This window comes from Grammomys surdaster, unplaced genomic scaffold (genome assembly GCF_004785775.1).
Source record: "Grammomys surdaster isolate TR1022 unplaced genomic scaffold, NIH_TR_1.0 166, whole genome shotgun sequence".
NCBI lineage: Eukaryota > Metazoa > Chordata > Mammalia > Rodentia > Muridae > Grammomys > Grammomys surdaster.
Genome location: NW_021604614.1, coordinates 1722294 through 1737655, shown reverse-complemented (window position 1 = coordinate 1737655; position 15362 = coordinate 1722294). Strand labels below are relative to the sequence as shown.

The window sequence follows — 15362 nt, the reverse complement described above, 5'->3', positions numbered from 1 at the left end:
AGAGAGAGAGAGAGAGAGAGAGAGAGAGAGAGAGAGAGAATAGGTAGAGTCTCAAGTTGGCTTTTTTACAATTAATTAATTTTGGTTTTTAGAAGCAAGGTGCAGCCCTAGCTGTCCTAGAACTCACTGTGTAGGCAAGGGCAGCTTTGAACTCAGAGATCCACCTGCCTTTGCCTCCTGAGTGCTGGGATTCAAGACTTACTTTATTGTGGGAAATTTAAAAAGGATTTTTTTACATTTATTTTGTATACCATGCATGGAGGTCAGAGGACAATTTGCAGGCCAGTTCTCTCCTTCCACTATGTAGGTCTTGGGGATCAGAATGGACAGTACTCTTAGCTCACCAATCTTTTGATTTTTGAACCTAAAAGGGTATAGAATACCTTACTCAGACTCTACATGTTTGTGATCTTCCTGCCTCAGTATCCCAGGAGCTAGGACTGCTAGAGTGGCTCACCATAGCTGGTTTGCACAGGACCCTTATAAGGTACATGGGGACTACAGACATAGCTCGTTGAGAACGTGAGGACCCAAGTTTGGATCCTCAGCACCATGTAAATAAAAACCAGGCTCAGTGGGTAGAATGTGTCTATAATTCCAGCATGGGGTGGGGTGGAGGATGAGGTAGCAGTGGACAGAGACAGAAGGACCTACAGACTAGCTACCAGCCTAGTCTAGCTGTTGGACCTCAGGCACACATTCAAGGTTGTTTTCTGGCCTACACACACTTGCAAATATACACAAAAATGTTGCATGGGCTGACTTCTTTAGGTGGCCCAACAGGAAGGAGGGAGATGCTCAGAAGTGAAGCTTCCTCACACAGGCCAGCCAGTTTAGGACAATGAGCAGTGGACTGTGCAGGTGAGATGGCTGCTCTGAGACAGTGAGACAGTGCTCCTAGCCTGTGCTCTATCCCGATGGCTGGTTGGACTACAATGCTCACAGCCACCTCTCGTGTGCCGTTGGTCACACATCCGCCCTTCACTCTCACCTGGACAGCTTCTTCAGCTCACTGTTGATGTCATGGTTGCAGGGCTGCTCCTTCTGAGCTCGCACTAGAAAATCCCGGGCCTGCTCATACTCGGTTAGGAGGAGGCAAGCCTGTGAAGACAGGACAAGACATTAGAGAGAGGCTTGGCATCTGTGGTAGTAGCTCAAGTGAGAGCTTCTGCTCTGTGTGGGAGTGCACATGTGGATGGGGACTAGAGGTAACCCTGGCTTCCTTCTTGGGAGCAGTCTGCCTTAATTTTCAAGATAAGGTCCTCCTTCGGGACCCAGGGCCCCTCAATTCATCTAGGCTGACTAGCCAGTCAACTCCAGGGATCTCCCTGGCTCTGCCTCCCCGGTGCTGGGGTCCAGCACTGTGGGTTCTGGAGAATGAACTCAGGCTCTCAGACTTGCATGGCCGACAAGCACTTTACCGAGTTGCTGTCCTAGCCCCTCTCCCGACTACCCTCAACTCACCTGTCCACACCTGAAGAGGGCCTTGGCATTCCTTTTGTCAATAAGCAGAGCCTGCTCCCCATAGCGCAGGGCCATGGCAGGTCGGTCTAGCTTCAGGTACACAAAGGACAGGTTAAGGAGGACTAGAAGCTCAGCAGACTCTATCAAGTGCTGCTCCTCACAGATGGCCAAGCGCCGATGGAGCAGCAGCAAGGCCTGGAGAGAGGAGGGAAGCCAAGGGTCAGCAGGGACAGCCTACATCCCTACAAGTCACACGGAACTATCTCAGAAAGGACTCAACTAGCTCACAAGACATGGCATTAATATATTAGTCAGAAGGCTTCTATTTTCATTGTTTTAAATTATGTATACGTGCTGTGGAGATCTGAATATGCTTAACCCAGGGAGTGGTCTTGTTGGAGTAGGTGTGGCCTTGTTGGAAGAAGTGTGTCACTGTGGGTGTGGGCTTTGAGAGCCTCATCCTCTCTGTCTGGAAGACAACAGTCTTCTCTTGTTTGCTTTCAGAACAAGATGTAGAACTCTCAGCTCCTCCTGCACCATGCCTGCCTGGATGCTGCCATGCTTCCCACCATGATGACAATGGACTGAAGGTTTGTGCTAACACATCCAACTTCTTTACCTCATTATTTCTTTTTACTTTTGTATGTATTGATGCCTTGTCTGTATGTTTGCATGCATGCATGCCTGGTACCCAGAGATTAAAAAAGGGCATCAGATTCCCTGGAAACGGAGTTATGAGTTACAGATGGTCGTGAGGTACTATATGGGTGCAGTGAATTGAATTTGCGTCCTATGTAGGAGCAAAAATGCTCTAAGTTGCTGAGCCATCCTTTCAGTGTCCTATATCTGCTTTTTTTGTGTGAGACAGGGTTTTTCTACATAGTCCTAGTTGTCTTGGAACTTACCTCAATATGTAGACCAGGCTGGCCTTGACCTCACAGCAGTCTGCCTGCTTATGCCTTCCAAGTGCTTCCAAGTGCAAGGAAGGTGTGCACCACCATTCTAAGCTTCCCTTTTTTAATCTTTGAGATAGGGTCTCATGCAGCCCAGGCTGGCCTCAAAACTATGTAGCAAAAAATGACCTTCAATTTCTCTTTTTAAAATTATGTATATGCATGTATATCTGTGTGTTTGTCTGTGGGTATATGCACATGAATGCAGGTGCTAGTAAAGACTAGAGATAACATAGCCCTTGGAGTTGGAGTTACAAGCAGTTGTGGGCAGCCTGATGCGAATGCTGGGAACAGAACTCAGGTCTTCTGCACTCTTAACTGCTGGGTGATGTCTGCAGTCTGAATTTCAACTTCTGGTTCTCCTGTTGCTAATTCAAGAAACAGTTTACCTGTTTTACAGTGCTGGGGATGGAGCCCAGGGCTTCATGTGTACCAATTCTGCCAACTGAGCTGTATCCCCAGCTAAGGTCTGTGTTCTAGAGAAATGGAAACAAAAAGACTGTCGATGCTGGAATGGGCAGGTGGAGTGCTGTTAATGGGTGTGAGAAATACTTCTGTTTCCACAGCAGAGAGTACAACAGACCTCTGTTCCACCTGCCTTCCCACAGCCCTACAGCTGGAGACCCAACCTGTCACAAAGTGACCTAGTCTTCAGTCTCCATAGTCAGAGGACAGAACATCCCACAGATGGCAAACACAGTGAAGAAAATCAGCTACAGCTGGAGGGGAGTGCTGGATGGAGGATATGTTAATAAACTTTTTGGGATCAGTAGATTTTTTTATACTTACATGTGTGCATGTTTGTCTATGTGGATGTACGCATGGGTGTGTACCTGTTAAGTGCATGTGGAGGTCAGAAGACAACCTCAGGGATCACTTCACATGGGCCATCCATTTACCCTGTTCTTTCAGACACAGCCTCTTTTGCTGGCATGAATCCGCCAAGGGGATTAGGCTTGCTGGTCAGGGAGTTCCTGGGACCTGCCTGTCTCTGTCTTCCCAAGACTGGAATTACAAGTAGGCACTATCACACCTGGCCCTTTTTATTTTTAAATATGGATTCTCAGGATCAAATTCAGATCATAATTCTTTCTTTCAAACTCTTTACCAACTGAGCTATTTCCCCTTCCCTAGGATGGCAATTACTAAAATACATATGGACATAGGAAGACAAAGAACAGGGATTACTGAGCTTCCTAACTCAAATCCACCCAGGAAAGCAGCCTCAGGGTCAACACACAGGCCAGGCATCTCTCATCCTAGCACTTGGGAGGCAGAGGCAGGTGGATCTCTATGAGTTCAAGGAGAGCCTGGTCTACCAAGTAAGTACTGGCCAGCTAAGGTTACACAGTGAGACTATGCCTCAAACAGACACACAAACAAATAGAATCAACAGATAGAGCCAAATTTGTGCCTCATGCTTGTAACCCCAGAACTTGAGAGGCTGAGGCAGGACTGTCATGAGTCTGAGGCCAGCCTGGGCTATAGACTGGCACTGTCTTAAAAAAAAGTAAGAAAAGATAAAAAGAAAACACAGAACAATGCCTCACACCACCCTGCTCCCAAGCTACCCCCCCTCAGTCATTCCCTTCTACCACAAGGATTTTCTTTCTGTGTATGTGTGTATGTATGTATGTATGTATGTACATGTGTAGGTGTGCACAAGGAAGGCAGAAGACAATGTCACATGTCCTGCTGTATCACTCTACCCCAGTGGCTCTCAACCTGTGGATTGAAATCCCTTTGGGGGTCTAATAAACCTTTCATAGGGGTCACCTAACACCATTGGAAAACATTAACATTACAATTCATAAGAGAAGCAAAATTATAGTTATGAAGTAGCAACAAAAATAACATTATGGTTGGGGTCAGCACAGCATGAGGAACTGCATTAAAGGGCTGCAGTGTTAGGAAGTTGACAAGACTGTTCTACTTTATTCCTTGAGACAAGATTTCTCACTGAGCTTGGAGCCAAGTCTCAGAAATCATCTTGTTTCGGCCTCCCACAATATTGGGATTGAGTGACTATGTGCCCATGCCTGGCTTGAAAACCACCACCACCACCACCACCACCTTCTTTATGTTCAAGTCTCACAACTATGTGAATGTATGTGTACTATGTGGATGCAGGAACCCATGGAGGTCAGAAGAGGGCATCACATTTCCTAGAAATGGAGTTGCAGGCCATGTGGAATGAGCCATATGGATGCTAGAAATCAAGCTCTGGTCCCCTGTAAGAGCAGGAAGTACTCTTCACTGTAATCATCCTTCCGGTACCCATGCCAGCATTTCATGTGGGCACTGAGATTTGAACTCAGATCCTCATGTTTATGAAGCAAACACTGCTACTCACTGAACTATCTCCCCAGCCCCTTTTTGTTGAGACAGAGTCTAGCTAAGACGCCCAAGCTGGCCTGGAATTTATAATCCCAGGTACTGGGATTACAGGCATGAACCACCTGGTCCAGCTTAATATGATCTTCTTTTTTGTTGTTGTTGTTCTTTTTTTCGAGACAGGGTTTCTCTGTGTAGCCCTGGCTGTCCTGGAACTCACTGTGTAGACCAGGCTGGCCTCAAACTCAGAAATCTGCCTGCCTTTGCCTCCCAAGTGCTGGGATTAAAGGCGTGCGCCACCACCGCCCGGCTTAATGTGATCTTCTTAATGGTTGCCCATGAAGAATAGCAAAACAGATGAAGCTTATGCTCTTAAATTTTCTGCGGCTGGAGCAATGGCTCAGAGGTTAAGAGTACTGGCTGCTCCTCCAGAAGATCTAGGTTCGAATCCCAGCACCACATGGTGTCTCACAACTGTCTGAAACTACAGTTCCTTGGGATCAATTCCCAGGGACCAGATCTTCTCTTCTGGCCTCGAAGCCACTATGCACGCCCATGGTGGGCAGATATATATGCAGACTGCTGCCATCCACATAAAAATTGAAAAGGTAAGTTTTCTGGAACACACACCCATAGCATTCTTACCCGCTTGTATCTCACTTTGGCATCACAGAAGCGATTCTGACGGAAAAGGTAGTTGCCAAACTCTCTCTCAGTTGCTGCTACCTTGAGGACTTTCTGGAGTGGAAACTGTTCTTGCTGCTCCTGAAGACCAGAGACAAGAGGAGCACGTGGAGCCAGAAGCCCCAGTGGCACAATGGCTGCCATGTTACAGTCGTCAACATTTCTCTCTTGGACAATGGTAAAGGGTAATTAAATAGTAAACAGCTAACACAGAGCTAACTTATACCTTACATTACCTCAGACAGAGGAGAGCAGGCATCACTGTGCAGTAGGCTAGGTGGAACCCAGGGCGGTGTTCTAACAAAGACACCCAAACATGATCCCATCCCTCCATTTAGAAAGTGCTGGAAAATCCAAAGTCTGGAACTTACAGCTGAGAGTGCACAAAACTTGTCTGACTCAGCAGAGTCCAAGAAGTCAATCAGCTCGATCTCAAACAGGACAGTGGCATTTGGAGGGATGAGGGGAGGGCACCCCAGGGTGCCATAAGCATAGGTTGGCTTGAACAGGAACCTGGCCAGTTCCCCTCTGCGCATGCTTAGAAGGCCCAGCTCCATGCCCCAGAGTGTAATATCTGGAAGAAAGGTCCAAGAACACAACTTTAGTTCACTCAGCATTCCGTCCATTCATGGGTACCAGTTCCCCTACTCCAACCCTAGGGAATATGCCAACCAAGCCTTCTGCACTGGGTGCCCACCTCAGTGCTCAGTCTTGCTCCTACTGTCCTACTTTTCCCAAATGCCATCTTCTGCAGGCTCCATCTCCGTGGCATAGACTGTTCTCTCTTTTAAGCTCTCTTTGTCAATCCATCCCTGTGGTCTATCTACTCTAACTGAAATTTAAGTTTTTCCTTTATTTTTATGTGTACTTCTATGTATGTGTCTTGCCTGTTTGTATATGTGTCAAATTCATTTAATCAATGCCCACAGAGTCCAGAAGAGGTCATCAGAGCCTCCAGAACTGGAGTTATAGATGACTGTAAGCCACCATATGGGTGTTGTAAATTGAACCCAATCTCCTGGAGAAGCAGCCAGTGCTCTTAACCTTTGAGCCATCTCTCCAGCCCCACAACTGTAATCTTAGTCAAACCTCAGGGTTCTCATCTCAAGCCTTCTTTTCCACAGTGCCTGTGACCCTGCCCGGGAGGGTAACTGTAATGTCATCAAGCAGACCCAGATCACTCCTCAGAGCTCCATGTTTCATTCAGTTCTATGACGTTCTGTTTCTGGATTAGAGACCAACCTCCCCAATCCTAGTAAGGTCCATAAGATGGGGCTCTCATCATCTGAGCGTCTGAGCGTGGTCTCTTGAGACGTGTGTGTGTGTGTGTGTATTGATATGTGTGCACATTCATGCTAGAAGACAGTCTCAACTGTCATTCCTCGGGGCATCTGCTTTTTTTTTTTTTTTTTTTTTTTGGATACAGGATCTCCCATTGTCCTGGAGTCTGCTAAAGAGGCTGGCTGGCCAGACAACCCCAGGGATCCATCTGTTTCTGCCTCCCCTGCACTGAGATTATAAGCATATGATACTACATTTGACCTTTCAAAACAAAAACAAAAACCAACCAACAAACTGAACAACCATGGGTTCTGTGGGATGGAAAGTAGGTCCTCGTGCTCACATGGCAAGCACTTTACTCATTCCCCCAGATCCTATGATGTCTTAGTTCACTATACATGCTAAGAAGTAAGCATTTACTATGTGAATTTCTTTTTCTTTTTCTTTTTTTTTTTGGGGGGGGGGGTGTTCCAGACAGGGTTTCTCTGTGTAGCCCTGGCTGTCCTGGAACTCACGCTGTAGACCAGGCTGGCCTCGAACTCAGAAATCCACCTGTCTCTGCCTCCCAAGTGCTGGGATTAAAGGCATGCGTCACCACCGCCCGGCTACTATGTTAATTTCATAAACGCAGAAAGAATCGTGCGCCGTGGATCCAGGTATGGGGGCTCATGGTTATCATCCTATCACCACAGAGCTGAGGTAGGAGACTTCTGAATTCATGGTAGGTGTTGGCTTCACAGTTGAGATGCCATCTTAAAAGATGTCCTGCAGCTGTTGAGATGGCTCAGCAGTTAAAGAGTGCTTACTGCTCTTGCAGAGGAGCTGGGTTTGGTTCCAAGTAACTTCATGGTGGCTCACACAACTGCCTACCTATAGTTCCAGGTGGCTTGCCACCCTCTTCTGGACTCTACAGGCACTGGGCACATATACACATGTGCACAAAAATTTTAATAACACCCAATGGGTAACTTAGATGCCAAGATAAACTTGCCAGGTAGGCTATCAGCCAAAAGTAATGTTCCAAGGAGAAAAGTGACAAGACAACCTGGGTGCTTCCCGGAAACCCAAGCTTAGCTACCAACTCTAAGAACCTGTTTCCTGGATGCTGTGACTGTCCTAAAACATGGCCTGCCTTCTTTTGCCCAGATGACTCCAGATGACTTTACCTTCTCCGAGTTTCATCAGCCGAGGTGTTTTCCTAACGCAGTTAGAGTCAAAAGGCTTGTCCATGTGCTCCAGGTATCCCGAGTATCTCACTAAAGCCAAGGGAAAGACAGCAGGTAACGTGAGGAGACTGCTCCGTAAGCCGCCCTCAGAGCCACCGTACCAATACCACAGGGACTAAAGCCAGGGGAAGAGAGCAGGTAACGTGAGGAGACTGCTCCTTAAGCCGCCCTCAGAGCCACCGTACCAATACCACAGGGACACACTGCAATTAGCTGGGCACGGTGGAGGATGTCTGCAATCCCAGCACTTGGGAAAGTAGAGACAGGAATAGCCTCAGCTACTTGCAAATTCTATGCTAGCAGCAAACACTTGTCTGGTCAGAGACCCTGTGGGGGTTGGGGGGGTTAAATGATTTAAGCTGCCTGGTACCCAGCCCCACAGGAAAGCTTCCTGTCCTGTTGCGAGTATCTGACTCTCAGCTCTGAGGTTCAAGAGCTCTCCTGATGACCCGTGGGTCACTGTTCACAGTGATGACCCTTGCCTCATGGTTCACAGTGATGAACCTTGCATCACGGTTCATAGTGGCATGAAAGGGATCAGAGCCTGCTTTGCTTCTTAAAAGCTCAAGGCAGGCAGGGCTAGCAGCCATCTGTCATCCCAGCTCTAAAGAAGCTGGGGTAGGAAGAATGTCAATTTGAGGCTGGCTTGGGATCAGGGAGGCCCTGTCTTTAAAAAAAAAAAAAGGCTGGACTTGGTGGTGCAGTTTTAATCTCAGCACTATGGAGGCAGAGGCAGGTAGATCTCTGAGTTTTGAGGAGAGCCTGCCCTGGTCTACATACAGAGTTACAGGCCACCCAGGTCTACATGGTGAACCCTATCTCAAAAACAAACAAACAAAAAAAACCTCAAAAAGCAAAGGTGTATGCCTTTGATCCCAGCACCTCGGGAGGAGAAGGCAGGCAGATCTCTGTGAGATTCGGGGCTAGCCTGGTCTTCAAAGGGAGTTCCAGAACAGCCAGAGCAGTTACACAGAGAAACCTGTCTCAAAACCAAAACCAACTAAAAACAAAACAAAATCAAACAAAACACCTAAAAACCACCCGACCCCGAAACCAAAAATAAATAAATAAATAAATAAATAAATAAATAAATAAAAAAGCTGCTAACAACAAAAAGGCTGAGGACATGGCTCAGTTGGTAGAATGTTTGACTGGCATGTAGAAGGCCCAGGGTTCCATCCCCAGCACCTCATAAACCAGGCATGGTGGCATATGTGAGTAATCTCAGCATTTGGGAGGCGGGGAAAAAAAAAGTTCTAGATCATCTTTGGTTCTATAGGGTTTGAGGCCAGCCTGAGATACATGAGATTGTTTCTCAAAACCAAACCCTCTCCATTCACGGGGAACACATCCAGTCCCATAAAACGCCGTTATTTTGGAAATATGCAATCATCAATTGAAGACACCTAGGTTCCAGGTTCAATCCTCAGTACCTGGAAACACTTAACACCTTAAACCAACGACATGGGTTGGTATACATTTCCTGGGCTTTGCCCTAGCACCACATAAAATGTAGTGGTGACCACCCCATTAGGCTAGGACTTGAGAGACGGAAACAGAACTATCAGGAGTTCAGAGTCAACCTCACCTACAACGGCAGTTAAGAGGCCGGCCTGGGTTGCAAAATAACAAACAAAAAAACCCAACCAACCCAAATCCTAAACCAGTTTCCCAAGGACAAAGAACAGCCAGTAGCAGCCTCCATACCCAGCACAGAAGCGTCCGGTGTCACGGGATCGCCAGCGCCCTCTCGGATGATGTCCTTCAGCACACCTCGGTCCCCGGAAATGTCCAACATGCGTTGACTTAATCGCTCATAGGGAGACTGGGAGAGAGAAAGCCACAGGCCTCAGAGGTGGAAGTCACTTGGCTCATCTCCTCAGGCCAGCGCCACGTTCCGCCCTCACCTGGCCTAGGACGTCGTCCCCTTCCAGGGCTCCCGGGCCTCGGGTGCTACCGCTCATGGCCGCGCTCCGGGTGCTCCCCAGCTCGTGCTCCCAGGCTCCCCGACCCCCGCTTCCGTACCTGGCAGTCGTCTCGCGACGGTGGGATTCCGTTCCTGAGGCGCGAGAAGACGCTCATCTTGCCGCTCAACCGTTGCCAAAGGCCTCACCGGAAACGGACCCCCGGAAGTCAGGCACCACGCGGGCTGTGCACGAGAAAACGTGATTGACGCAGCGAGCATGCGCCAAGGGTCTCCCAGCACGCGCTGCACACGTGATGGCAGGCGCAAAGCATGATGGAGCCCCGGGAGGGCTTCGGACAAAGCGTTCTCTAGGGCACGGAGCCTTTCTTTTGGTCTCTGTGTTATGTTTGGCGTTCTGTCACAAGTGGGACGCATCGCCACAAAATTAGGGACCAAAAGCGACATGTGCTTTTTGCCTCGCGGTTGACTAGTGAGATGCTCAGTAGAGCTTATTTTTGCGTGGTACTGGCGATAAAAGTAGTATCAGGCAAGCGATCTACTACTGAGCCACATCCCCAGGAGGATTCTAAGTAGGACCCCCATGGCTGAATCATGCATCCAGTTGCTTTACTGAGCTAAGTCCCCAACCTAGGACTTTACCTTTCTCTCCTTCCTTCCCTCCTCCCCTCCCGTCTTTCTTTCCTTCCTTCTTTCTTTCATAAAGAGGATCTCACTATGTAGCCTGGTGGGCCGGGAAATAGCTAGGCAGGGTAGGCTGGCCTCAAGAAGTCACAGAGACCCACCTGCCTCTGCCTCCCGAGTGCTGGGAATCACGGTTTTTGCCACCACAGCTGGCTCCAAGATTTCAGATATCTTCCAACAAGGCAAGAAACAATGTCAATCAAGATGGTCAAGTGGGTAAATTGCATGCCACCAACCCTGACAACCAGGACTCACAGGTAGAGGGAGAGAACTGAGTATTGCAAGTTTTATCCCCTAGCTTCTCATGCATAAAGTGCCCTACAACTGCAAGCACACACAATAAATGTTAAAATACATACATACATACATACATACATACATACATACTATTTATATACATACAGGCAGGCAGCTGGTAGGCGGATATGAACCAGGACCGTGACTGTCTTGATTGGAGGGCCAGTCTGGCAGGAGACAAGGGACTGACTCTGCAAATTCTGTACAACTAGATCCTTTGTTTTGTTTTGCTTTTGAGATAGTCTCATGAGGTCCAGGATGGCCTTGGGCGTGCTATGTATCTGAAAATGAACTTGACTTCTGGCCTCTGGTCAGTATTTTCCAAGTTCTGGGATTACAGGTGTTCACTGCTCTGTCCAGTTTACAACTTGACCTTGAGCATGAATGTACACGAATAAGATATACATTACACTGTGTGGTTAAGATCTGTTCATGTTACACCTCGAATGAAAAAACTCAGAGTAAGTAGTACGTACTATCATTGGTGTGTGTGTGACCCAAACTTATAAAACAAGGAAAATCTAAATAAAATACCTTTAAAATTCTGGGTTGGAGTATTCAGAAAGCTGTTTGTCATACATAGCTCCTACCTGCTCTTGTTTGGAGTTGGTAAGTAAAAAGGCGAGCTGTCTCAACCCTCCCCCATCCTGGGCAAGGCCACAATCTGCCTGTCTAGGTTATCATAAGGGACCCAACAGAGGCTGCCGCCTCAGTCCCGTGGTATGTGACCCACTTTCCACCTGATTCTGGATGACCTTGAGGACACAGGTATTGCTGGGAAAGGGGAGGGGATGGAAGAAGGGGCAGACACCAGGCAGTGGCATCTACATCCAGCTGGGTGCTCCGAGTCAGCTGCTCCATTCTGGCAGGAAGAAAAGGCTTGAGTGACCAGAGAGACCCACCCTACTGGGAGGCCTGCTGGACCCACGAGAAATCAGGTAATGGACTAGTAGGGTGGGGGTCAGGTTGTTATCTTGGTCAGTGGAGACTTTGTTTCTGTTTTGGAAGAGGAGCACCCCAGGCTCTTTATCTTAGACTCTCTGAGGACAGTGTTGTTCTGGGACAAGGGACTTTGCTCTTGTTGTTCAGGATGTAGCTAGTGAGTAGATACTGACTTATCAAACATGCTTGAGGCCCCCCGGGTTCTAGACCCAGAACGGTTTAAATTGGGTATAGAGGAGCACACCTGCAATCCCAGCTGCATACAGGGTTCAAGACCATCAAGGTTTACATGAGCCCTATTCCAAAAGGAAAATAAAAGGAACAATCTTCCTTTAAGATTGCTTAGGTGGCAGGTCCCTGGTGGTCCATGCCTTGGCAGGAAGAGGAAGACAGATCTCTGTGATTTCGAGGCCAGCCTGGTCTACAGAGAGAGTTCCAGGACAGCCAGGCCTACTCAGAGAAACCCTGTCCTGAAAACAAGACAAAACAAAACAAAAACTAAACAAACATAAAGTGCCTGGCTAAAAGGGACATGTTACAGATTTCAGGTCTCAGTAGAGACTCTTCCTTGAAGTAGACTCTCTGGCCGGAGCTGGGGTTCTAGAACCTCTAGAATAGCAGTTCTCGAACCTCTAGAATAGCAGTTCTCAACCTTCCTAATGCTGCAGCCCTTCAACACAGTTCCTCAGGTTGTGGTGACCCCCAACCATAAAAAGTTATTTTTTTCTCAAGACAGGGTTTCTCTGTGTAGCACCTGGGCTGTCCTGGAACTCACTCTGTAGACCAGGCCTGCCTCTGCCTCCCAAGTACTGGGATTAAAGGCGTGCGCCACCACTGCCCGGCCATAAAAAGTATTTTTGTTGCTACTTCATAGCTGTAATTTTGCTACTGTTATGAATTATAATGTAATCATCTGTATTTTCCCAGTGGTCTTAGGCAACCACCATTAAAGAGTTGTTGGACCCTCAAAGGGGTTGCAGTCCACAAGTTGAGAACCACTACTCTAGGGCAATTTAATGAGAGCCTGTCTTAAAATAGAGTAAGGAGAGGAGGGGTGCTTTTTAAAAAGGTTAAAAGAAGGCAGAGGCTTTATCAGTAGAGTGCTTGCCTAGCATGCACAGGGCTCTGGGTTCAATCCCCCAATGCTGGGGTCACATGAGGGGGGATGGGTCATAATTCTATGTGACATTTGTGGTGCTGGAGACTGAAGCCAGGACCTCATGTATGCCAGAAAAACCTGAGTTAGACTCCCTGTTGAGCTGTATATCCAAACTCATAGTGGCCATTGTTTTTCCATGTAAGTCCTTTTTTTCCCAGATGGGGAAACTGAGTCTCGGGGTCATAGTATGCTAAGATCAGAACCCAGGGATGGCATCCTTTTCTCTCTAAGCTTCTAGCAGCCCTTGGGGGGGAGGGGAGACGTGGGTGAGCAAATATGACAGAAGGAGGGAGTGGCAGGATAGAGGACCGACTGCCACCTGTGTTGCAGCTGAGCTGTGTGCATGGCTTGGCAGCTGACTGTGCCGGAACTCCAGGACCAGCTGCAGTGTCCCATTTGCCTGGAGGTCTTCAAAGAGCCTCTGATGCTACAGTGCGGCCACTCCTACTGCAAGGACTGCCTGGACTCCATGTCCCAACACCTGGACTCCGAGCTGCGCTGTCCTGTGTGTCGTCAGTCGGTAGACTGCAGCAGCTCCCCGCCTAATGTCTCCCTGGCCCGGGTGATCGACGCTCTGAGGCTCCCTGGGGACACAGAGCCCACCGTCTGCGTGCACCACCGAAACCCTCTCAGCCTCTTCTGCGAGAAAGACCAGGAATTCATCTGTGGTCTCTGTGGTCTGCTGGGCTCCCACCAACACCACCGAGTCACACCAGTCTCCACCGTCTACAGCCGCATGAAGGTGCGAGGGGCGGGCGGGCCGCTGGGGGAGGAGCAGAGCAAAGGGCTGCTCTCCTGAGTGCTCTCTTGCGCCTCCACTCGGTGGAAGAAGGCTACTGCACCAGGGTTTCATTTCCCTTCCAAGTCCGTCTCGGGAGTTTATGGCACATATACACAAGCATGCATTCATTCATTGGTTTTTAACACTTATTTGATTATTGACTGGTTGACTGTGTGCACCCGTGTGCCATGGCATGCATGTAGAAGTCAGAGGACAATTTGTGGAAGTCAGCTCTCCTCTTCCACGTGGGGCCCTCTTTGTTGGTTTTTGAGGAGTTGCTTATATACCAGGTCCTGGGGATTGAAGCTGCAGGAATGACAGGGAGCCCCTTGCCAGACCTTTCCTCTTCTTTTTCCTTGTATCTCTGGCGCGTTTTATTTTGTTTTGCTTGCTGTGCTAGGGATGGAATCCAAGGTTTAGTTTCTAGCTTAAGCAGCATTCTGTCACTAAGCAACATCCTAGACTCAGTGGTATGGTTTTTGGTAGTGGTTTATTCGTAGCTCAGGCTAGCCTTGAACTCACTTACAGCCCAGACTGACCTTGAACTCTAACTCTTCTTGTCTCGTTCTCCACAGAGCTGAGATTATAGGCATGTATCACAATAGATTTTTTTCCTTTTAACGTTTTTCATTCATTTATGCGTGGACACACATATGGAGGACAACTTCAAGGAATCGGTTTTCTTATTCCACCACGTAAGCGCCAGGATCAAACTCAGATCATCGGGCTTCACTTGCTGACCCATAAAACTGGCCTTGCTTCTTCAGCACTCCTAAGCCGGTCTGTTCACAAGTGTGAGAGTGGGGCCGTTGTTCCTTGCTGTATTTCAGCATCTACAGCAGAGGTTCTTAATCTGTGGGTCGAGATCCTTTAGGGGCTGAACAACCCTTTCACAGGGAAAGCATACCAAATATTCTCCATAATATACATATATATATATATATATATATATATACATAGCAGTAGTAAAATTAAAGTTATAATGTAGCAATGAAATAATGTTATGGTTGGGGGTCACCACACCATGAGGAGCTGTATTAAAGGGTCACAGCGTTAGGAAGGCTGAGAACCACTGGGCTACAGCTACAGCTGATAGTAAATGTTCTAAATGTGTTAAATATGTGAATTCCCCAGCCCGTGGGCTGTTACCTCAGGTGAACAGATCAATTATTATTTATTTTTTTCAAATGTCATACATATATGACATTTATATATAATATATATTTATTATATAAGAGTCATGTTTATAAGGCTGGAGATGTGGCTCAGTGGTAGAGCCCTTACCTAGAATCCCCCAGTGAGGAGCTGGGGGCGTGGCTCAGTGGTAGAGCCCCTGCCTAGAATCCCCCAGTGAGGGGCTGGGGGCGTGGCTCAGTGGTAGAGCCCCTGCCTAGAATCCCCCAGTGAGGGGCTGGGGGCGTGGCTCAGTGGTAGAGCCCCTGCCTAGAATCCCCAGTGAGAGGCTGGGGGCGTAGCTCAGTGGTAGAGCCCTTACCTAGAATCCCCAGTGAGGGGCTGGGGGCGTGGCTCAGTGGTAGAGTCCCTGCCTAGAATCCCCCAGTGAGGGGCTGGGGGCGTGGCTCAGCGGTAGAGCCCCTGCCTAGAATCCCCCAGTGAGGGGCTGGGGGCGTGG

The 15362-nt window shown here is 48.2% G+C and overlaps 2 protein-coding genes across 5 annotated transcripts in view; one reads left to right on the top strand and one right to left on the bottom strand.

The window, feature by feature from the left end:
- Positions 1-10079, bottom strand: part of Fkbp6 (FKBP prolyl isomerase 6) — an 11613-nt gene extending 1534 nt beyond the window's left edge. The window contains exons 1-7 of one of the 3 annotated variants that reach the window (XM_028766227.1): positions 9968-10079; positions 9650-9767; positions 7883-7972; positions 5807-6009; positions 5397-5516; positions 1465-1659; positions 992-1101 (exon numbers count right to left, since the gene is read on the bottom strand). In XM_028766227.1, coding sequence (XP_028622060.1) covers positions 992-1101; positions 1465-1659; positions 5397-5516; positions 5807-6009; positions 7883-7972; positions 9650-9767; positions 9968-10024 — 893 coding nt within the window. In that variant the 5' untranslated portion in view covers positions 10025-10079. Of the gene's footprint in view, positions 1-991; positions 1102-1464; positions 1660-5396; positions 5517-5806; positions 6010-7882; positions 7973-9649; positions 9768-9849; positions 9907-9967 lie in introns of those variants that run through there. The other 2 variants (XM_028766228.1, XM_028766229.1) reach the window with 2 other exon arrangements.
- A 3211-nt stretch (positions 10080-13290) lies between these two features.
- Trim50 (tripartite motif containing 50) overlaps positions 13291-15362 on the top strand; it is a 15436-nt gene continuing 13364 nt past the window's right edge. For both annotated transcript variants that reach the window (XM_028766242.1, XM_028766241.1), the window contains exon 1: positions 13291-13690. In XM_028766242.1, coding sequence (XP_028622075.1) covers positions 13292-13690 — 399 coding nt within the window. In that variant the 5' untranslated portion in view covers position 13291. The remainder of the gene's footprint in view (positions 13691-15362) is intronic.